The sequence below is a fragment of the Pempheris klunzingeri genome, chromosome 12 (genome assembly GCF_042242105.1).
Source record: "Pempheris klunzingeri isolate RE-2024b chromosome 12, fPemKlu1.hap1, whole genome shotgun sequence".
Lineage (NCBI taxonomy): Eukaryota > Metazoa > Chordata > Actinopteri > Acropomatiformes > Pempheridae > Pempheris > Pempheris klunzingeri.
Window position 1 is genome coordinate 17,782,433 of NC_092023.1, and position 23,347 is coordinate 17,805,779.

The window sequence follows — 23,347 nt, forward strand, 5'->3', positions numbered from 1 at the left end:
CTTGTGTAACTTGACTCTATCGTTACAAAAACACCAGTTATGGGTGCACAGCAAGCAACAACCATAATAACAATAGTAACTATATCAATAATAATAGGAGAATGATTAATAATGAGCGATATGACAACAGTGAATGAAATGACAACGATGAATACATAAATAACAATAATGGACTAATAATGGATAATGACTAATAACAGTAAAAGTGGCAGCGGCAGATGATCCACAGCGGTGATCCATGGAAGCCAGAGGACCACAGCCAGGTGAAGCACGACCACGATCCATCATGAGCCTGAGAGATGAGAAAAACACAAAAAGCTCCACAGAAGATATCAAGTTAGTAACAGACATTAAAGGGACATGAAGCATGCAGATGGAGAGGACAAGAGAGGAGCTCAATGCATCATGGGAAGTCCCAAGGCAGTCAAAGCCTATAGCAGCATAACTAGGGGCTGGTCCAAGGCCTGAGCCAGCCCTAAGCTATAAGCTTTATCAAAAAGGAAGGTTTTTAGCCAACTCTTAAATGTAGGGAAGGTGTCTGCCCCAGACTGGAAGGAGATTCCACAGTAGAGGAGCCTGATGGTTGAAAGCTCTGCCTCCTGCACTACTTTTGAAGACTTTAGGAAACACCAGTAGGCTTGCATTCTGGGGGCGCAGTGCTCTAGTGGGGTTGTACGGTACTACGAGTTCTTTAAGATATGATGGAGCCTGATCATTAAGAGTAAGAAGAAGGATTTTAAATTCTTATCTGGATTTTCCCAGGAGCCAGCGCAGAGACACTAGTATTCTTCCTCCAACTCTGGTTACCCCATCCTGTCTGTAATTAATAAACATTGATTATAAATAATGAAAAATATTAACTCATCTGCAGGTAGACCTACAATTATCTTTAGTTTGATTGAATATATTGATTTTATTCGCAGAAAACAAGCCAATGTTTAATCTTATCCAGCTGATAATATAGATTGGGTGTTCACACGTAACAGCCGTGTGTGCGTGTGTGTGTGTGTGTTTCAGCGTCCTCCAGTGGCTCAGATCTACTCTGCAGCCAAATTTCCTCAGTTTTGTGAAAGTAGCACAGAGACTGACTGCAGGCCGGAAAATGCCTTAGTTTCTTCACAATAAAACGTCACTATATTACTCATTATTTCACATTATTATTTGCCATTAAACTTATTCATCACTGGAGTCTGTTTCTTCCAAAAATACAAACATCACAGTCATCATACGAGGACACAGAAATCTGAACATTGTTTAAAGCACGTTCAAAACTCTTTTTTTAGGTTCTAGGTTTTTACCTATTTTATTGATCATCAACCATAAAAACACAATTTTTCTTCAGCGACTAATAGAATATCAAATTTAGTAAAATAAGACTAAATAAAACTAAAATAGCAGGCAATAACAGGCAATATTACAAATGACGATAGAAAGATAATATTGAAATGATGATAATAAAAGGTGATGTTGCAAATGATAATAAACAGTAATACTGCGCATATTCATGAAAAGCGATATTGCACATGTTGGAAATGATCATGCGTTGAAACGAAAGTGAATAAATGTTATTGTCGATTAAAACTGTGACGTGGTGAACGTTTTGATCATTTTATTGTGAAAGGTTTGACCGGAAGTAAGTCTCCCGGTACTTCCAGTCGGCGGACGCTTGTCGGTAGGTCGGAGAGTCGGTCGGTGCCAGCCTGCCCCGTTACTCTGTGTCCATGTAGGTGGTTTAACGGCGGATCGTCCGGAGCTCCGGGAGCACATTAATGGAGGAAACGTGAAGTTTTACCGGAGTGGACCGGAACAGGAGAGCACTTTTCCCGCGGTAAGAAACACTCTCAGGTACCGTTAACGACTGCTGGTTACTGGGCGGACTAAAGTTCCCGGTTGTGACTTTAATTGAGCGGTTTTACGGTGGTATGACACGGACACAGTCTTGTTCTTTGGTATTTTCTTTATTTATATCTCTACTTTTAATTGTTTGTGAGTTGCCATCATTTCGCCGCGAGCCTTTTGTTCGTGCGGCTCGCGCTCCGTTCCCATGGTGAAGCTTCATCAGCTCGCGAGACTGACCGGACGGACCGGACACGGTGTCGGTGTGTTTTTACTGTAACGGTACACGGCGCCTCAGTGTGGGGCACCAGTGCTGGGAAACTAACGAGTACTTTTACTGTGCTACTTCTGAAGTACCTGTACTCAGTGGTGGAGGAAGTATTCAGATTTGTACTGCAGTAAAAACAGTACTCACATATTTTACCTCAGTAAGAGTACTAATACCATAGTGTAGAACTTTATACACTGCATTCAGGAATTTTATACTGAAGTAAAAGTACAAAAGTATTATAAAAATCTACTTACAGTAAAGTAAAAGTACTTTTTATGCAGAATCTCGGGATAGTAATTATTCTGAGACGTAATTAACAAGTAATCATTGATGCATTAATGTGTAGTAACTGTTGTAGCGGGTGCAGGAGGGGTGTATTCTAACTACTCTACATACTGCTGAGCAGGTTATGAGCCCCTAACACCACACTGTAAGAATACTCGTTTACAAGTAAAAGTCCTGCATTGAAAATGTTTCTACAGTAAAAAATATTTGGTTGTAATCAGGAAAATAAAGAGTAAAGAGTATTGGTCATTCTTTGTGTTATTTGTGTGACATAAATATTGAGTTGGATCAGAGCTAATCCTTTAAAACACCAAAGTCACACAAAGTCCTGTTTTCTCTGAGGTAAAATTAGTGTTTTTGTCAGTGGAGCCTGGAATGGGCTTTGAAGAAGTGAAGTGATATAATGGCTGATTGAGAATCCCAACAGAGATAGACCATTAAGATCCTTCTTGTTTAACCACAAACAAGCTGTTATATTGCTCTCTTTGAATATGCCAGACTCCATTGACAAAAATAGCCATTTGACATTGGAGTTGCTGGTCTACTGCTGCCTCCATCACTTAGTTTGTTTGTGTTATTGTGGAACTTTGGTGTTTTAAATGGTTAGTTCAGGCCGCATACGATATTTGTCTAACACACAGTAACTTAAACAAACCAATCCAGGCAGCAATAGACCACCAACTCCTGTGTTCGGTGAGGTAAAATTGCAGTTTTTGTCAATAGCGTCTGGTGTCCTTGAAAAGAGTGATATAACAGCTGTTTGAGGTCAAATCAAAAGGATCTTCCAGGTCTGTCTCTGTAGGGATCCTTTCCATAATGTTGTCAGACACTTAGAATAACATTCTGAGCCTGTCAGTGGCAAAAACTGTTTTTTGTTTTTAAATACCAGAATTACGCATTAATGTGTAGGCAGCATTTTATGTTTCAGCTGTTTGTTGTGGAGCTCATTTCAATTCATGTACAGTTGGGTAAATGAATTTGAAGCAATGCATTGCATTTTAGAATCTGATTATTTGGTTTGTATATGATAATGTGATCTTCAAAGTAACTATCTCCAGTCTCTCAATTGTTTTCTCAGTGAATCGATCATTTGGTGTAATTGAACAGTTGTTTTTGGTTTGACAGTGAGAAATACAGATGTCTTTGAGAAATGTGTTTTCTAAAATTAACTAGTTTAAGGGTGAACTGTGAAGGGGGGGTTGAGCATGTGTCTCCCCAGCTGATGAACATGATGATGATGATAGTGATGGTGAGAGAGCAGGCAGAGGGAGAAAAGGAGCACAGGTCACTGATTATATAAAACAAACTGCGTCTGGATTGAACAAAGGCTGTGTCATATTGAACTGTTTGTACATGATCAGTAAAACACCTCCTTTAATGACTGGAATTCTGCTGCAGACAGAGGGACTCTGCCCCTCAGAGATTACTGTCCAGATGCTTCGCTGGGACAACTCATCCACATGTATCCACTGTCTCTGGTGCAGCTCGATAGCAGAAAATATTTCAGCCATCTCAAACATGAATGGGGTTTGGCGGGGAGGAAATCCACCACAGGCGACAGAGCAGAGTTGGGTCTCCACACCCAGAAAGGCACCACTAAAGGAGGGCTGTGGCTGAAATATCCCTCTGTATGTTGCCTGCTACTCCATGTTTACTGTTTACTATTAAATTCTGATATCTTCCTCAAATACTCCCCCAGTAAGAACATTTTGTGGACTTGTGTTTGCATTTGTTGCGGCCTAAAACGCCTGATTCCAAAGCAGCTTTCCTATAAAATTGCAGTGAATTTTGCAATGTTTTTTAGGTGTCATGAAAGCTGCAAAAATAGTTCAGATTTATTCATCTTTTTGTATAATTCATTAAAAATGAAAGGCAACTTGTTCCAGTGGGAATAAAAGTGTGTTTAAGTAACCTCAACAAAAAGGCTCAGCGTTACAGGACTCAAACAGGCTGCAATGGCTGCAACGTAATCCTTGTGTGATTGTTTTTGCCACTGACAGGCTCAGATTGTTATTCTAAGTGTCTGACAGCATGATGGAAAGGATTGCTACAGAGACAGACCTGTAAGATCCTTTTAGTTTAACCACAAACAGCCGTTATATCGCTTTCTTCTAAGACACCAGACAAAAACAGCACCTTTACCTTGCAGAACAGAGGAGTTGAAGGTCTACTGTTGCCTCAGTCAGTTAGTTAGTTTGTCTTGTTGTTTGTTATTGTGTGAATTTGCTGTTTGGCCAGACACTCATCTGGGCACAACCTCTGATTATCTCTTCTTCTAGTGGAGCATTTCAACTCATTATTTATTCAGTTCATCAAATCAAATACACACATTCACTCACACTGATAGATAGCCTAAATACACACCAACACACACTGACACAAAAAAGTACACAAGAAAATTAAAAAGTACAATATCTCCTTGAGGTTTGGCGCAGTAGAGATAAAAAGGACAATATTTCAATCGCTGGACATTTCCTCTAATTATCTCTACTGAAGTGTGCAGAATTTATCTCATTATTTATTCAGGTCTCACCACAGCTCACTTCTGTTTTTTTCGTCTTATCAAATCCATGAAATCGTTTGATCTAACTTTGATTTCTTGTCTCATTTTAATCCTGCTCAGTGAGTGTTGTGTTTTCCCACGTCAGGACCTCCTGTGATGTTTCCCCTCCAGGTGTTGTTGGTGCAGCGTGATGCGTTGGGATGGAGGAGGTGGAGCACAGTCGCTACGTCGCCCAGCTGAAGGCTGAGTTTGACAGCTGTGACACCACAGCCACTGGCTTCCTGGACCGAGACGAGCTGACGGCGCTCTGCCGGAAACTGCAGCTGGACGCTCACCTGCCGCTGCTGCTGGACACGCTGCTGGGAGAACGCACCTATGCCAGGGTACCACACACACAAATACAGAACCAAAGTACACACACAGGTACACATGGATACACAACTTAAATACACACCAACACACACAATATTTCATCCGAGGTTTGGTGCAAATAAATAAATAAAAGAATGACTGCATTTAAATGTATAAGTTTCACCTGACCTTTGATCTTCAGGTGAACTTTGAGGAGTTTAAAGAAGGCTTTGTGGCCGTCCTGTCTCGCTCTCTGGACTTCAGCACATCTGAAGACGATAGCAGCTACCTGGAGCCAGGTGAGACACACGGTTGGGGGGTTTAAAACCAATTTCATCACATCAGAATAATTGTTCCTGTGCAGATGAAGAAACTTTACATTATGAGTCTATTGTGAGTATTGGCTGTACAGTACATACAGCATACAGCATATATGCTGTATATTTCAGTTTTAAGACTTTCTTTACTTTGTTTTTTGTCAATAAAGAACACATTTTACACATTTTTCCAACATTTTACATTGTAGAACATGGGAGTCAGTTTGTGTCACTGTGTGACTTTTGTGTTTTAAATCAGTTAGTTTGGATCTGAACTAACGTGTTAATCCGCTGATCAAGGCAGCAGTAAGCCAGCAACTCCTGTGTTTTGTGGGGTAAAATTACTGTTTTTGTCAATGGAGTCTGTTGGCTTCGAAGCAAGCGAAGAGAGCAATATAACACCTTCAGATCAAATGTAGAGCAGTGAAAAATTCTAAATGTATTGTACACTTAAATTGATGTTGATTTCTTTAGGTGAGCTTTTTTTAAGAGGCTAAAATCCATTTTCCTGCTGCCCCCGTCCACAGCACAACATTTCATAGTGTCTGTGTTGGGACATCTGCCTGCTTCACCAAACTGTAGGTGTCCCTTTTGGCATTGGAAATACAAGGTCTCTGTTCTATAATTCATAATTCATTGACACCATAAATAAACTGTATTGTATTGAAACACAAATAAGTGAGATGTTTAAATGCAAGAAATGAGCAGATTCATTTTATGATTCTTACAGTGCAGATGCTTGATCACTGTGTACCTTTGTATATCTCTTAAATATGCTAACATGCAACAGTAAAGTAGCTAAATATAGCAGGTTTTAGTTCTGTGCAGGTTTTATTTGAAAAGAACATGAACCTCTGATTGCCTGGAAGGAGAGAAAATGAGTCTTCAAACTTGGTGGTTTTGGGTTTCTCCATCCGCAGGTCCAAAAAGTCCCAGTTTGTTTGTGAGCTCTGTGCTGGTCTCAGTCTGTTTAAAGTCCTGGTTCTGCTGCAGAAGATTCCTGTGTGACAGATTTTGGCTGCAGCCTACTTTGCTTCATGTTTCTGGCAGTGCAACAGCAGCTTCACTGACCTACATACAACCTGCCCCTCTCCCTGTCCGTCCTCACATCTCTGCCTCTCCAGTTGTTCCAGACGAGGTGAAGCCGAAGTTCGTGAAGGGAACAAAGCGTTATGGCCGTCGCTCTCGCCCCGACAGTAAACCCGATGCCACTGACTCGGAGGACTCGCCGCCATCCAGAACCGAGGGCACAGACTCATCACCGGCTGGCGTCCGTAGGGCCAAACTGAGGCGGTCAACATCTCTGGAGAGTGTTGAGGTGAGACAGTTGGTTTGTGTCCTTCACAAAACATAAATCCTCTTTCCTCTGGGAAAGTAGGAAGATGATTAATGTTTTTAGAGATTTTCCTGAGTTTCATGAGGTTTAAGATGTTACAGGTGAACTCAGTGTTTTTAAAATGCGGGCCCTATTTGTACATATTCTGGTATCAAGTACGTCCACTAAAAGTGTTTGTTTTTGCCACTGACAGACTCAGATTGTTATTCTAAGTGTCTGATAATATTATGAAATGAATCCCTACACAGACAGACCTGCAAGATCCTTTTTGTTATATCACTCTCTTCAGAGACACCAGACTCCATTGACGAAAACAGTCACTTTACCTCGCTGAACACAGGAGTTGCTGGTCTACTGCTACCTTGATTGGTTAGTTTATTTGTGGGTTAGTTTAGACAATATTTGTGTACAACAACAACAGATCCAACAGATTTTAACATCACCAAAGTCTTTACTAGACAACTAACTACAATTCAGTTAGTTGAATGAATGAGTTTAGTACATTTGAAACTAGTTAGTTACAGAGAACTTAGTGAAGGATTCATGAGTCCAGAATCTGCACTCCTGTAGAACCAGTAGCTCCAACTTCACCTCTCATTTAATGCCAAAAATCTGTAGAGATCTTCATCGTCACAGTTGTTCCTGCTGCTGACATGATGCTACAACCTCTGATCTCTGATCTCGTTACTGCTGGTTGGGATAAAGGAATCAAAGCTTGTTCTTGTTGACCTCTCATGGAGGACAATAATGTGAAAGAAAGCAGGAGGAGTCTCCGGCTGAGTGTTTATAGATTCACTGAGATCACACACACACACACACACACATTGTGCTGGCTGGGTGAGGTTCGTCTCAGATGTCCCGATGTGCTGTGATTCTGCTGTGCTGCAGTGTCTGCAGCTGAGGTTGTGAATACCTGAGGGGGGAGGGAGGAAGGGGAGGGAGGAGCTGGGTGGGGGAGGTTTGGTGGTTTTGGGGGCGTTGGAGGTTTTTCAGGAAGTGGGATTGTGAGGAATGTGGCTGCTGGCAGACGCTCTGTGCTGGTTTGGCTGTGGATCAAAGATGCATCACTCTGTTTCTTTGGGACAGTTTTCACTTTTGTTTTTGTGGAAAAAAGTTGCTTGGCTGCTTTTTGTGCAGATTCAAAAACACAGTTTTCTCTGTGAGCGTTTGGATGTGGCAGCTGGACTCATGTTCTTTGAAACAGGCCGTAACCAAACCCACTGCAGCCTGAACACAAACTGTTCCTGATCCAAGTCCCTTAACAGCAATCTGATACTTCTATCCACCTAACTTTTGATTAAATATGTATCTGACACATTGAAGTAACACTTGTAGAGACTAAATCCGACACGCCTTATTTATCACAAGCTGCTTGATCCAAATCCTGAGGGTCCTTATTCAAAACCACAACCAGACAACAGACAGTGCTCATTTGGTGAGTTACTCCCAGATATTAATCGTTAAAGCTGCAGTAGGCCTGCAGAGCCTTCATCCGCTCTCTGCTGCCTCGTATCACTTTGCTAAGCTCCTCCCATCAAATGGCACACCAAACATGCACACTCATTTTGCTGGGCTTGTCAACTGTTGTATGTTAGCAGACTTAATTGGGTGGACAGATTAATGGATTAACTGAAAACATGTCAAGGGACTGTATTGAAAGATAGTTTGTGATATCTGGTACAGGAGCATAATGTTAGCAAGCCATGATAGCCAGCTATGCGCTGAGTGCTGTGCAGCTGCTGGGGCCAGGGGAGAAGAGAGGAGCCAGATTCCATATCATGCCCTCTGTCTCATTTCGCTTGTGTAAGTTAACACTCTGTATATACGGCTTCATGTTGTTTGTATAATTTGTGCAAACACCGTGTAAGCAACATTAACATTTGTAAAGGATAAAAAATATTAAACCTGGGTCTTATTTTTACATATTTTGGGTTCAATGTGTCTGGTAGGTACAAAAAGTTTTGGAATGGGTCCAGTAGATCGCCTCCCCCACCAGACTCCATTGACTAAAACGGTCATTTTACCTCACAGAACACAGCAGTTGCGGATCTACTGCTGCCTCAGTCGGTTAGTTTGTTTATGTTATGTGTAACTTTGGTGTTTTAGAGGGTTAGTTGTGATTCATCACGGTATTTATTCAACACGCTATAACACAAACAAAGTAACCAATCAAGGCAGCAATAGACCATCCTGTGTTCTGCAAGGTAAAATTAGTGTTTTTGTCAGTGGAGTCTGGTATATGGAGTGGAATACAAACACTTTTAGTGGACACACTTTGATCAGGTGTAGTTGCTCCAAAGAATTACATTGCAGCCATTGCAGCCAGTTTGGTCGCTGCTGGCTGAGGTGATCTACTTTGTTTAGTTTATTTGTTTAGTTGTCCTTTATCTAACAGATGGTATAGATCAGTCAAAATTCTTATTGTCGTTAATGGTTAAACGGTGAATCAACAACATCTCTAACACAGAGAGTGTATTAGAGCAGAGTGAGGACAGAGACAGAGAAGTGTGTCTGTCTCAGTCTGTTACATCAGAGCAACTCTCCCTCTAAAATATTGAAGAGTTTTTATGTAACTCGGTACTGAGCTGCCTGGAGATTACATACTGTAACTCTCTCTCTCTCTCTCTCTCTCTCTCTCTCTCTCTCTCTCTCTCTCTCTCTCTGCCACATGTGGGTGTCTCCGTGCATTTGAGCTGAAATCTCCGTAAATACTACATACATTTAGTTAGTTACATAAAGGACTTATAAAGACAGACTCCAGACTCCAGAGTGCCAGGACACGCAGAGTCTGTGGTTATTTTCATGGCAGCATTGGTCTCTGTCTGTCTCTTTTGGGTGGATTCAGGTGTTTTTGGGGTGAAGACAAAGAGACATCAGAGATTACAGGTCCAGCTTTGTGTTACAAAGACTCAAACAAAGACTCCAGTTAGTCAAATTTCCTGCTAAGCAGATGAGAGTAGATTTTATTTTGAACATGTTACGCATATATTTATATCCCTAGTGCAGTCCAAAAGTCTGAGAGCACACTGAATAGTCTCAAAAATCTGTAAATAATGAGAGAGTTTGAGGATGCAGAAACATTTAAAAACATCAAACAAAACAGGAAGTAGATCAGATCCACCTGAGTGTCGTCTGAACGCACCTTCAATGGAAGGAAACAACTGAAGGAAATCTAAAACAAACGATTTCACCACACATCTATTTAAATCTGATTGGTAGAAACATCTTCATTTCACGTCATAATGCCTGGTGTTTTTAAATGTTTCTGATACCTCAAACTGTATGATTATTTCCAGGTTTATGTGAAAATATTAAAGACTTTCAGTGTGCTCTCATACTGCTGGAGCCAAATAACCAACTAATTAATAACAGACACACAGCAAACTCACAGCAAACAGCATAAAGAAACATTTCATTTCACGAAGAAGTGAATTACTAGAAAGTCTGACCTCATTTTAATATTTAATCACTGAATATTTTTTGTTACACTAGAATATTCTAGTTATTCCGGAGAAGGGGTTGTTTTGTTGGATGAAGACAGACTTTAAAGAAGTGTTTGCACATATACACATAAATGATGCACTGCATGTATCTGCTGGAATTTTTGTATATTTTTGGCCTGTCTTCTACTGCAAAACAATCTTGATAATTATTCCCACATCATCGCCGCGTTTCTCCTTCCACATTTTTCAACGTAGAAACTTAATTCAAATGTCAAAATGTTCAGCTCAATTAGGATGTGATCATCTATTCAGATTTTTCAAAATTCATGAAATATTCAAAGCATTTTCAACCCGTCTCTGCTCATTTATACGTTCAGCTTGAAACTCTCATGCCCACATTGTGTATTCAGATTCACAATGTCTACATCAAATTGTAGGTAAACTTGTGGCCATGTAAACAAAAAGACTTAAACTGTTGGCTGTATGAGCCTCGAAGCGACAGAAGTGCCAACCAACTGTCACATTGACTCCCATATTAACTGAGAGCACAAATTTCAGGAGGGGCTTTTCTAACCTGCTCCAGTTCTCACATTTCAGATAATTGATTGAACTAGTAGATAAAAACTACATCAACATGTTCACCAGACTCTCTAGTTTCCAGTGGACATTTAGGCAATGTCATTTTTCACCATCCTGTTTACCATCACTAAGGCAACCTCATAGCTGATTGAGATAAGCTATTTAGTGCAGTTTGACACACACACACACACTCACACGCGCACGCACACACACACACACACACACACACGGTACTGTTGCTAGATTTTCAAAATAAAAACCCCTAGATTTTCAAGACAAAAGATCTCAGATTGTATTTTGTGCAGCGTCAACTTTTTCAAGCATTTTTCAAGTTTTTTTTTTTCAATTTCTGGATGATGTTAAAACTATTCAAAATACTCAGTTTTGTTTCAGTGTTATGATTTTCAGCTCTTATGTACTGATTCGTAATCAATGAAATATTCCACGTTTCATATTTTCTGGGCATTATTCAACTTTACATTTCCAATCATAGTGAATTGAACCTCATTTATATTCCCTCATCTGTAAGAATATTCAACTTTGTTCAAGTGTTGAGGTCAATTTCAACAAAAATCTACTGATTCGTAATTCATTCAAACATTGAAATGTTCCATGTTTTGTATTTATGTGCATTATTTAACTTTTCAAAAACATTCATCATGATAAGATCCTCATTCAGCTGCTTCTTCATTTAGAAGTCAAAAGTCAGCAATCCAGTTTGGCGTCAGCATTTCTTCAGAAATTGCATTCTCTAGCTTCATATTGCATCCTTCATCTCTTTGGATAAGTCAGTACACTTCTTGACATAAAATACCCCTCCATAAAAGATGGTGAAAAAAGGAAACAGCATTTTATTCTTTAAAGATGATGCATTTCAGAGGTTTGGATTATTCTGGTAAATATTGAAAAGGATTTTGTAATCGATAATGGATTGTTGCTGAAATATAAGAATTGTATATTTACCAGCATAAAAAATGTCAGATGATAGCCAACTTCTTGGGAGTGTGTGCGTGTGTGATGGGGGGTGGGGTTCTCCTCATGTTAGCCTGTGAACAGAGTGTGACAGATGTAGGCTAACCATCCTAATTGTGCCAACTCTCCAAGGGTTAATAATTGATCTGCTGCTGCTCCGATTTTCACAGCAGCTTTAACCTCCTTTTCTTACATCACTGACCACACACACACGACTACTACACAACAGAAACCACACACAGTGAGAACACACAGCACTGTTGAGTGCGTTGGTGTGACAGATATTTCTGAGGAGACGTTTTCAGGCCACTGCTTCACATCACAGAGATGTTGTGATGGAGCGTGAACTTCTTCACTGTATGATAGTACAGCTGCATACTAGTTATTTTCATCATCTGATTGTGACGATTCTGTTCAAACTAATTGAATTTGGTTTCAAATGTCACTAATGTTCGACAGCGTATTGGGTTTATTGTAGGTAAGAGAGAGAGAGAGAGCGAGAGAGAGAGACAGAGAGGGCAGCACGGTGGTGCAGTGGTTAGTACTGTTGCCTCAAAGCAACAAGGTCCTGTTGATCGGCAGGTTTACAGTTTGAGCCTTGAACCTTTCTGTGTGGAGTTTGCATGTTCTCCCTGTGTTTGTGTGGTATGGGTACTCTGGCTTCCACCCACATTCCAAAGACTTGCTTTAGGTTAATTGGTTACTCTAAATTGCCCATAGGTGTGAGTGTGAATGGTTGTCTGTCTGTATGTGTCGGCTCTGCGACTGACGCAACCAGTCCAGGGTGTACCCTGCCTCTCATCTGTCAAGTCACAAATTTACAATAAAAATGCAGGTATTCTCTGAGATTAGAGTGCCAAATTTACTAGAAAAAGACTGGCTTCGTTTTGCAAGATTTGATCAACTTCATCACAGACAAATTACACTTTGAAATTAATTTTGACAATAGGGAAATACTCCTGACCTTAGCACAGAAACACCATTTTATCATAAGCATCCTGACTGGGAAGAGACATTTTTGACTTTTTCATATCACAGAATTTATATCACAGAAAATCTCTAAAAAAGTTTCTGACTTGAAAATGTACCGTTTCAGTCACTAGTCTTCTTCTTCTAGTCACTCTGTCATACTAGTGGAATCAGCACCATCAGTAGTGAGAGGAGAAGTCACAGGTTCAGTTTCCCACACATGTGCTGACAGAAGTGGTGGGTTTACATGCTAAGCTCTTTAGCGTGACAACCAGGGTCTATACACTGAACACACAGACACACACACACACACGATACGTTCAGTCTAGCAGAAGGAATTGCCACTCAGGAATTCCTTGTGATCACTGTTCCTCTGATCCATGCTGCACACACTCTTTCGGAACACTAGTTTAACGGGCTAGTTGTCACATGCACGCACGCATGCACACACACACACACACACACACACACACACACACACACACACACACACACAGTACATTGCAGACTGTCTTTGACCTCCATGTTTTCTCTGCAGAGCCTGAAGTCGGATGAGGATGCAGGAAGTCACAAGGAGAACATCCAGCCAGACCTTCAGTCTCAAGGTACCCTCTGCTTTACTGTTAGCTTTGGATTTATAACCTTTATTTTCCAGTAATTTCTTACTACGGTCTGAATTTGGTTTCTCGTAGTTTCAATAACTACGCTGAACAGAACTCCAACGATCTAGTATTTCAATTATATAATGAGGAGGCCAGTGAGAGTCAGATTAAACCAGGTGAAGTGGAAATGTCCTAATTTTTTCTCTTGTATAGGTTAAATGGAAAAAATTTGATCGTTACTATGTACTATGTGCTACATTACCCATAGCGCAACTGGATAGAGTTTCGAGATGGGGGAGCTATTTCTGGCACCTCTCGTTAGAACAAAAGATGAACAACTGTCAAAAAAATCTGATAAAAACAGTCAAAGGTCCAAGAAGCCTTTGGACAGAAAAACATCTTGGCAGAAGTTTACTACGACTCCCAAGGTGCCATTCAACAGGAAGACTACAGCGTTGACAAAACTGATCATACACTCTGCAGCTTTAATTAATGCACTTCTTCTTCTGGGTCAATTTTGGTTGAAAACAGCTTGGATTCACCACAGCTCTGATTTATGCCTCTGCCCAGACCTGATTTCTCAGAAATGAAATTGGAATGATCAAATAACAAATGGCCATAACATGAACATGTTTATATCACACAAGAGAGTCCAATGTTTACTCTAATGATGTCATCATTATGGCATCAGTATCACCTAAGCTCAGGCTCAGAGACTCCTGTAGATTTTCCTCTCCAGAGTCACATAATTCATGATACTGAAAAGCACACACTGTGACCAGTAAACTAATTTTCATGTGACAAATAACCAAACTGAACTGTGGATCCTGACCCAGAGTGGCTCTAAGGGTCCTGAAGATTTTAATGTACTGCAAAATGGCTGACAACATTATGGAAAAGATCCCTACGGAGACAGACCCGTACGATGCTTTATGCTTTGCCACAAACAACCGTTATATCGCTCTCTTCAAAGACACCAGACTACATTGCCAAAAACAGCAATTTTTGCCTGCCAGCAGTACACCAGGAAATCCTATGTAAAATTATTGTTTCTGTCAATGGAGTCTGGTGTCTTTGAACAAAGCGACATAAGGGCTGTTTGTGGTTAAACAAAAAGGATCTCACAGGTCTATCTCTGTATGGACCATTTCCAAAATGGACCAATGCCAACACTTTTTGTACCTACCAGTCATAAAGACACAAGAATATGTTCAAATAGGGCCCAGGTGTAGTTTCTCTTTTACTGTTAAACCGTTGGTTTTAATCAGTCAAAATTATTGTTGCCGTTAATTGTTAAGTTGTGAAATAGTTACCCTTTAAATGCACAATAACATCTGTGTGTTTTTATGGCTCAGACTCCATTGATTTTGTATGTTTTGCAGGTCCTCAGCAAGAGGAGGTTGTCGGAGGAAGAGGCGTCCTGATGGCTGTGTGTGATCACCTTGGCCTACAGCAATTGAACACAGAGGTAAGGCCGCACAAACACAGAACTACAGGAGAAAGTTTAGTGTGATGTTTTTTTATGATCCGTAACGGCCGTCACTACTGAAACAGGAGCTAGACGTGCTGCTCAGGAAGCTGGACGCCGACCTGGACGGCAGAATCAGCATCAGGGACTTCCAAAAGGTTCTGTGTGGCTCCGTCCCCGTCTCATGCTCCACTCCAGTACGATCAGCTGGCCTGCAGAAGGCACCACACCGGGTCAGACACTCACCTACACAATGTGCTACCATACTCACCACACTAGCATAATGCGAGACACTGTACAGCACATTTAATTGTGAGATGTCTAACTTTCCTTTAAAGATTAAATGAAATGTGCATGGTAGTGTCCATCCATATAAAGGAAAACCGCCTTCACTAAAATCGAATCAGATGTGACAAATTAGTTTTCGGAATTTCTACCTAGCTACCTAGCTAGCGAGCCACCATTTTGGAATGACATCATTGCCTACATAGCAGGGTGGGTTGGTTGCACTGGTGCAGTTAATACGCTTATTTAGACAAGGAGGAAGAGGAACTTGAACAACCTGTTGAGCTTGTGATAAGTCAGATTGCCTCTGTAGAAGAGGGTTTTTGTGTGTGCCTAAACTTCTGCAAGTAATAAAATAAAAACATGGAACTGAACTACCTCTGAACCAATCTTCCACACTTTATTGCTTTGACAGGCTTACAGCAGAGCATCTCACACACACTTCTTCTGTCTTTTTCCTTCAAAATACCCCCCCCCCAAATCTGCTATAACTAAAAAAGCAAAAACATAAATTCTCTCAGAGTGAAACAGATTGTAAGATAATGGTGGAAATGTATGGCAGCCGCATAAATAAGTGATGGTAGCAAGTGATTTTTTTATATTATTGTGCCAGTTTACGTTAGTCAAATTATATAATTCCAATCAAACCATTACTTACCTGATGTTCTTTATAATAAAAATTGAACCATAGCCATAGAAAATACCCACCAAAATGAGTTTCTGAGTTTACAAGGAGCTCCTGAATGCAGCGTCTGCTGCAGCTCCAATCATGAGGGTCTACTGCAGCTGACAGTGATCGGGCCAATCAGGTGAGAGGAGCTCAGCCAGGTGCTGCAAGAGTTCAGGTAGCTGCTCAGACAGACAGATAGGTAAACACCATGATGCAGTGCACGTCAGGTCTGATCTCAGGCTGTGGTCTGTTAACGTGGGTGAAGATGGACAGGATGAAGGCTCACACCACGAACTCCTTCCACACACAGGTGACTCAGATCTGAACAGTATGAGTATGTGAAGTACCTGTGAAAGCATTAGTTAAAATCTTATTTCACTGAAGGCAACAGCACATTTGGACTAATTTTTAGAACTCTACTGGTTAAAAATCTATCACTATTGTATATTTGATTGTGCTCAGAGTCTCTACACATCATCATCAGCAGAGATACTTTGTATGCTTAACCTCACAGAGGCACCATGACTTTGATACCAGTTCCTGGCAAATGTTTTTTCCACACCTAATTTATAAAATCAATTTTAACAGGAAGAAAAGTACATTTCATATCACACACATCCACAGTCTTTAGTTGTATTTTTCAGCTCCTAGGCTTTTTTAACACACTCAAACCGCTTTCACAATAAAACATAACCTATAATGTGGTTTAATTTAAGTTTTCTATTTCAATTCTTCAGTTTTATGTTTCAGCTCTTTGGCTTCCTTCCACTCAGAGCAGTTTTACAACACAACAAATAAACCTATTTACCACAACTTGAAGTTAGACAGAATCACCGCTGCAGCCCCATCAAAAGTACAGCAGAGCCAACAGGGCGAGCTGATTACCATAGCTAACATTTAAAACTAAGAAAAACATGTGAAAGCAAGGCAAGCAAAAATCAATCAATGAACTTGCATGTTAGTTTGGATCCAAGCTAAGCCTAAGTAGTGGTAGACCAAAAGCCCCTGTGTTCCACAAGGTAACATTACTGTTTTTGTCATTGGAGTCTGGTGGGTTCGAAGAGTTCAACAAGAAAGAGAGTTCACTTCAGTTTCCTGCCAGAAAGGGCTGTCTTACAGCAATGTCAAGTGGCGAAAATATTCTAAGTATAGTGTACTCTTAAACTTTTTGGATGGGCTTTTTTAAGGCCATTTTCCTGCTGTCCCTTTAATGACATCACCTGAAACAAAGAGTGTCAGAAGAAACGATCATGCTTCTGAAATATATTAAGACTCCATCACAAAACCAGTAATTTTACCTTGCCGAATATTAGTTTATGTTATTGTCATAACAGTTAGTTCAGACCCAAACTAACGTGTTAGTTGATTGATCGAAGCAACAGTAGACAAGAAACTCCTGTGTAGGTAATACACTGACAACCCCAGTTTAAAAAAACCTAAACTATCCCTTCAAAGTTGAAAAGTTTTTGCACCAGTTTGCTATTTTTCTGGGATACAAAGCCCATTTCTGAGCTGGTGTTTGTGAGATGTTTGGCTGTGAGTGAAAGTAGGCTAATCCAGATTAAATGTTACCACATCACACTGGAACAACAGGCGTTTATGAGGACCCTGAGGAATCTGCTCATTCCTGTTGCTGTTGAGCTCCTCTGTCAGTAGAAACCTGTTCTGCTTTTGAACAGAACATTTTCCCCTTCACCTCTTAGGTGTGAGCGTGGCCTAATGTCTGGCTCTGGTTTCTCTCCATCCATGCAGTCTGAGGCGGTGTTAGAGGAGTGTGCGGCTCGCTCCACCTCACCCTCCCTGCTGACAGCCACCGTGGGTCAGAGAGTCCTCAGCCGGCTGGATGATGGCTTGGGATGCAGCAGCCCAGAACAGGTCATCGCCCTCTGGACCGAGGAGGGCATCAGGAATAGCCGGGACATCCTGCAGGTCAGCACAGACCAGGACCAGGAGTTCTGGAGGCATAAATGGCCGTTTTCTAGTGAAACTGTTTTTTTTCTTTGTTGTCTTACCTTGTCTGTCACTGTAACCAGTTCGGACAAATCTGTCAAACTCGTGTCAAACAGGAGAGAAACAAATCTGAGATCTTAAAGTCAGAGGACATGATCTCTCTAGGAAGGAAGCTTTGAGGGAAGATCTGGTCCCAATTTATCCAGAACCACTTGAGCCCAAAATCCTGCTGGCAGACCCGAGCCAAGAGCAGCGCGTTTGAGGTTGGATTTGTTTATGTTGCGTAAAGGCAGCATTCAGTTAGATGGCGTTTGGGACAAAAACGGGATTAAATGGCACTCTTGCTGTTTCTACCCCACGTGGTGATTCGTAGTGGATGACAACCGCTGCCTAATCTGGGGCGCCTCACTATGCCCCCTGCAGAATGACGTTGGCCAATGTGAGCCCAGAAGTGCAGGTGGAACTGTGAGACAGGAGAGACCCCAGTTGCTGCTTCTTTCTGTTTTTAGGCTCTACAACACAACACAGCCTGTAGAGTACTGGTTGGTGTGATGTGACAGTCCATAATGATCAAAGCCAAGAATAGATTTGAGAATTTAGGATTTGAGAAATTGGAAATAGAGCCCTGGTTCTAATAGAGGCCTGACTCTGGCTACAGGTGACATCTATATACGTGCTTCAGTTTTTCATTGTCCCCCCTGCAGACTCTGGACTTCCCTCTGGAGGAGCGTCTCAGTCTGGCAGACCTGACTCTGGCTCTGGACAACGAGCTGCTGGTCAGCGGGAACGGCATCCACCAGGCAGCGCTCATCTCCTACAAGAACGAGATCCAGCACCTGCAGTAGGTTTCCTCCAGTTTCACAAAACTAAGACCTGCTGTCTTTTTAATCATCTTCAGATCGCAGCTTCACACCTACAGACAGAAGCAGTTTAGTCATTAGTTCAAGTTTACTCTATCTTTTAAATATTTAAATATTTCTGCACCTGACCTAAAGAGTTTGTTGTGCTACAGCTGTCTTGATCAGTGAACTAACACGTTAACTTGCATCCAGTCTAAACATTTGAAATACCATAGTCTCACACATTAACATAAACAAATTAACCAGTCAAGGCAGCGATTAACCAACAACTCCCGTGTTCCGTGAGGTAAAATGATGTTTTTGTCAATTTAGTCTGGTGTCTTTGAAGAGAGCGATATAATGGCTGTTTGTGGTTAAATATAAGAGATCTTAAAGGTCTGTCTCTGTAGGGATCCTTTCCATAATGCTGTCAGATACTCAGAATAACAATCTGAGCCTGTCAGTGACAAAAACAAACAATTTTAGTGGACATACTTTGATCAGATGCAGTTGCAACACTTCCAACACTGTATGTGATTTTGTAGTGAGAACATCAGGCTCTGGTCTGTTGATCTGCAGTGGTTTCCTGTCAGATCCACTGACCATCAACACAGACCAGTGAGCAGCCGCGGGGTCAGCTGCAGCCTGGAGGTCAAAGGTCGGGTCCAATCAGCTTTCTCTGTTTGGTGATTAAAGAAATTAAAAATTAAAAAGTTTACTCAGAGTCTGGTCATCAGAGTTGGGCTGGTTGTACTGCGGTGGGACTAGTTGCCATTGGTTTCAGTTTATTTGAAACAGTCACAGGTTATTTCAAGATAAAGTTCTATATGGCCAAAAATATGTGGAAGAAGAACAGACCAGCTACATGCAGCAATTGGACATCTCACTCCAAAACAATGAAGATCACTGTGTGTGGGGGGAACTGTGGTGTCCACATGTGCTGTGTTCTGTAATTCTAACTAGAAGAGTTCCCTCTGCTGGAGGGGAGCTTTGCCTGCAGTAAAATTACTGTTCATTTGGAGTCTAGGTCCAAGCAACTTCAGAGCTGCAGTGATTAGTAATTTAACCAGCAACTATTTTAATAATCAATTAATTGTGTAGGTAATTTTTTAAGCAAAATGTGAAATTTCCAGGTTCTCAAATCTCAGGATTTGCTGCTTTTCTTGATCTTACATTACAGTAAATTTAATATTTTGGGGTTCTTCTTGGGCTGTTAGTCAGCCAAAACAAGACATTTGATGAAGTCACTGTCTGTGTGTGTGTGTACGTGTGTATGTGTGTGTGTGTGTGTGTGTGTGTGTGTGTGTGTGTGTGTGTGTGTGTGTGTGTGTGTGTGTGTGTGTGTGTGTGTGCGTGCACAGGATGGTGGCAGAGCAGGCCTGCAGGGAGCGGGACAAGGTGAAGGCAGACCTGGAACAGGCGGACCAGAGGAACCTGCAGCTGGTCAGAGAGGTGGACGACCGTCACACCAGCATGGAGACGCTCAACCAGAGCAGGATCAGGTCAGACTGGCGACTTCCTACTGGACGACAGCAAGGAAATGTCCAGTTTTATTTTTTTTACCAATTATGATTCACATTGTGATTCTTTTTCTGCAAGTTTAACTTTAACTCCAGTATTTTGACTGATAAATACCCTCTGTTAAACAGTTCACAGAGAACTAAACCTGGGCCCAATTTGTACATGATGTCTAAGTGATTGGTGGTACTGAAAGTGTTGGAATTGGTCCAGTAGATCACCTCAACCAGCAGCTGCCAAAACGGGCTGCAATGGCTGCAACGTAATCCTTTGGGACAACTGCACCTGATCAACATGCGTCCAATAAAAGTTCTTGATTTTGCCACTGCCAGACAGGTTGTTATTCCATTCCATACACCAGACTCCACTGTTTATGTGACAGCGGCTATTAGTGGTTAGGATCTTACAGGTCTGTCTCTGTAGGGATCCTTAATGTTGTCAGTGGAAAAACAAGACCTTTTAGTGGACGTACATTGATCAGGTGCAGTTGTCCCAACAGATTTTGTTGCAGACATTGCAGCCTGTTTGGCTGCTGGGAGATCTACTGGACCAATTAGAGCACTTTTTATACCCACCAGCCACTTTATTTTGTTAGTAATCTTCAAGAGTATTTATAGTGATAGTTGTCCATGTGTGGTAATAAGAATTCCCATGTGACACCCTGTGATGCTGTTAATGTCTCCACACTTCAGATGCTAATGCCAATGTTAGCTTCACAAACACTTCTTCAAACACAGTAAAGAACAAAAACACCTCAAATGTGCCTCAGATTTCACCCCTGGAGTCGTGACGGCTACATAAAACTGAATACAAAGTTTAAGATGTGTAAGTGAATGAGACTGCTGACAAGCCACTGATTGGCAGGGACCTGGAGCAGGACTTCCGGGATAGGCTGGCGGCTCTGCGCGGGCAGTCGGAGCAGGAGAGTGAGGCTCTGCTACAGCAGGTTGAGAGAGAGCGCTGCACACTGCAGGACGAGCTGCAGATGCTGAGAGCTCAGGAGGCGGAGCTGCATGAGGAGCTCTGCTGCGCCACACAGGTGAGCTCACAACATAACCCTAACCTGCACAAGTTCTACAGGGGCAATGCCACACATCATTTGTCTTTAATCAGTTTTAAAGGACAACTCCACTGTTTTTAAACCTGGGCCCTATCTGTATATATTCTGGTGTCTAAATGACTGGTAGGTACAAAAAGTGTTGTAGTTGGTCGCCTCAAGTAACGCCCCAGCCAGCAGCCGCCAAACAGGCTGCAATAAAACATAATCTTTTGGGACAACTGCACCTGATCAAAGTACGTCCACTAAAACAGACTAAGTGTACACTCCCCTCCAAAAGTATTGGAACAGTGAGGCCAGTTCCTTTATTTTTGCTGTAGACTGAAAACATTTGGGTTTGACATCAAAAGATGAATATGAGACAAGAAATCCTAGATCCTTCATGGTGCAGCAAGATAATGATTCAAAACACACTGCCAAAACAACAAAGGAGTTCATCAGGGGCAAGAAGTGGGAGGTTTTAGACTGGCCAAGTCAATCTCCAGACTTCAACCATATAGAGCATGCATTTTACCCGCTAGAGCGCAGACTGAAGGGAGAAACCCCCCAAAACAAACCACAACTGAAAGAGGCTGCGGTGAAAGCCTGGAAAAGCATCACAAAAGCAGAATGCAAAAGTTTGGTGATGTCAATGGGTCACAGGCTTGAGTTATTGCAAGCAAAGGATTTGCAACTAAATATTAAGTCTTTTCACATTAATGTATTTTAAGTCTATCTGTTCCAATACTTTTGCTCGTCTAAAAATTTGGTGTTCCGTTATAAATAATGCTATCTTCTAAGTTGTGTATCAGATCCAGATGTAAATACCTGGAAATAAAAGCTGAAATGATCTCTTGTCTCATATTCATCTTTTGATTTCAAACCCGAATGTTTTCAGTCTACAGCAAAAATAAAGGAACTGGCCTCACTGTTCCAATACTTTTAGAGGGGAATGTATGTCTGATGACATTATGGAAAGGACAGCCGTTATATCGCTCTCTTTAAAGACATCAGACTCTATTGACAAAAACAGTCACTTTATCACACAGAAAATGGGAGTTCCTGGTCTATTGCAGCCTCAGTCTACCGGGACTGTTTATTTTTGGACCCAAATACACACAAAGAGAAAGAACTAGGTGAAGATGAAGGTCAAGAAACTCCAGTGAAATTTAGAAAACGTACAATTAGGGTATAAGCTTCAAATTACTAGAGTTCTCCTTTAAATTCAGTTAACTTCCTGTTTATATTTATGTTTTTATTTTAACCGATGCTCCCAAATGATGGTCTGCCTTTTCTTTTTTTATTCATGAAACTTTCTTGAAATATGGCTCCTTCACTTCTCACATTCGCCTTCCTTCGCAAAGACCTAGTTGTAGAGACCTGCTGTGGATTATTAAAATAAAAGCCAGTTGTTGTATTTGTGTCCATTTTGAAACAGGCCCAGAGTCAAAATGTTAAAATTGTCAGTTTGAAGAGGAAGCGGTGTCTAGATATCAGAGACTGAATATGTTTTGTTGTGTTTAGGAGAACGTCCGTCTGGAGGAGGAGCTGAGTGCTGTGAAGCTGAAGCTGACCGAAGCAGAGAGTTCAGTGACCCGACTGCAGAGAGACCTGGACCAGCTGCTGCACGACAAGGTCACACACACCAACACAGGCCTGTCAGGTGGCCCTTGATCAGCCTCAACACTCCTGAGTCTTTACAGCTGCACTGATCAATATTTTAATATTAATAAGAGATAAAACATCTCCTGTAATGTGAGAGGGTCTGGTAATAGAAAACTGGCAGCGTCTCTGTAGAGATGCTGTCCAGAAGAAAAGCCCACATTTTTACTCAGAGGGAGAAACACACCTGCTGCTGAACAGTTTGACAGACATGGATATCTGTACAGGTTTTGAATCTGTGCAAACATCACATCACCGGTCTTCTTCTTCAGAAGGAGAAGGAATGAAAGAGGGAGGCTGAGCACACAAGCAGGGCCATGACTGGGTGGAAAAAAAAATCTAAATTTGACACGCAGCAGCAAAATGGCAGAAGCAGCTCAAGCCGCTCAGCTTCTCCATATTTTGACATGATAAAGTTTAATCAGATGTTGCTTGCTGCATGTAAACATGAACAT

At 41.4% G+C, this 23,347-nt stretch overlaps 1 protein-coding gene across 1 annotated transcript in view; it reads left to right on the top strand.

The window, feature by feature from the left end:
* The first annotated feature begins 1,753 nt into the window (after window positions 1–1,753).
* ninl (ninein-like) overlaps window positions 1,754–23,347 on the top strand; it is a 36,650-nt gene continuing 15,056 nt past the window's right edge. Inside the window, exons 1-12 of the mRNA XM_070840498.1 lie at window positions 1,754–1,828; window positions 5,067–5,278; window positions 5,449–5,545; window positions 6,688–6,881; window positions 13,401–13,467; window positions 14,847–14,932; window positions 15,019–15,165; window positions 17,640–17,816; window positions 18,542–18,678; window positions 20,038–20,178; window positions 21,059–21,233; window positions 22,755–22,865. Of these exons, the coding sequence (XP_070696599.1) occupies window positions 5,096–5,278; window positions 5,449–5,545; window positions 6,688–6,881; window positions 13,401–13,467; window positions 14,847–14,932; window positions 15,019–15,165; window positions 17,640–17,816; window positions 18,542–18,678; window positions 20,038–20,178; window positions 21,059–21,233; window positions 22,755–22,865 (1,515 nt within the window). The 5' untranslated portion in view covers window positions 1,754–1,828; window positions 5,067–5,095. The remainder of the gene's footprint in view (window positions 1,829–5,066; window positions 5,279–5,448; window positions 5,546–6,687; window positions 6,882–13,400; window positions 13,468–14,846; window positions 14,933–15,018; window positions 15,166–17,639; window positions 17,817–18,541; window positions 18,679–20,037; window positions 20,179–21,058; window positions 21,234–22,754; window positions 22,866–23,347) is intronic.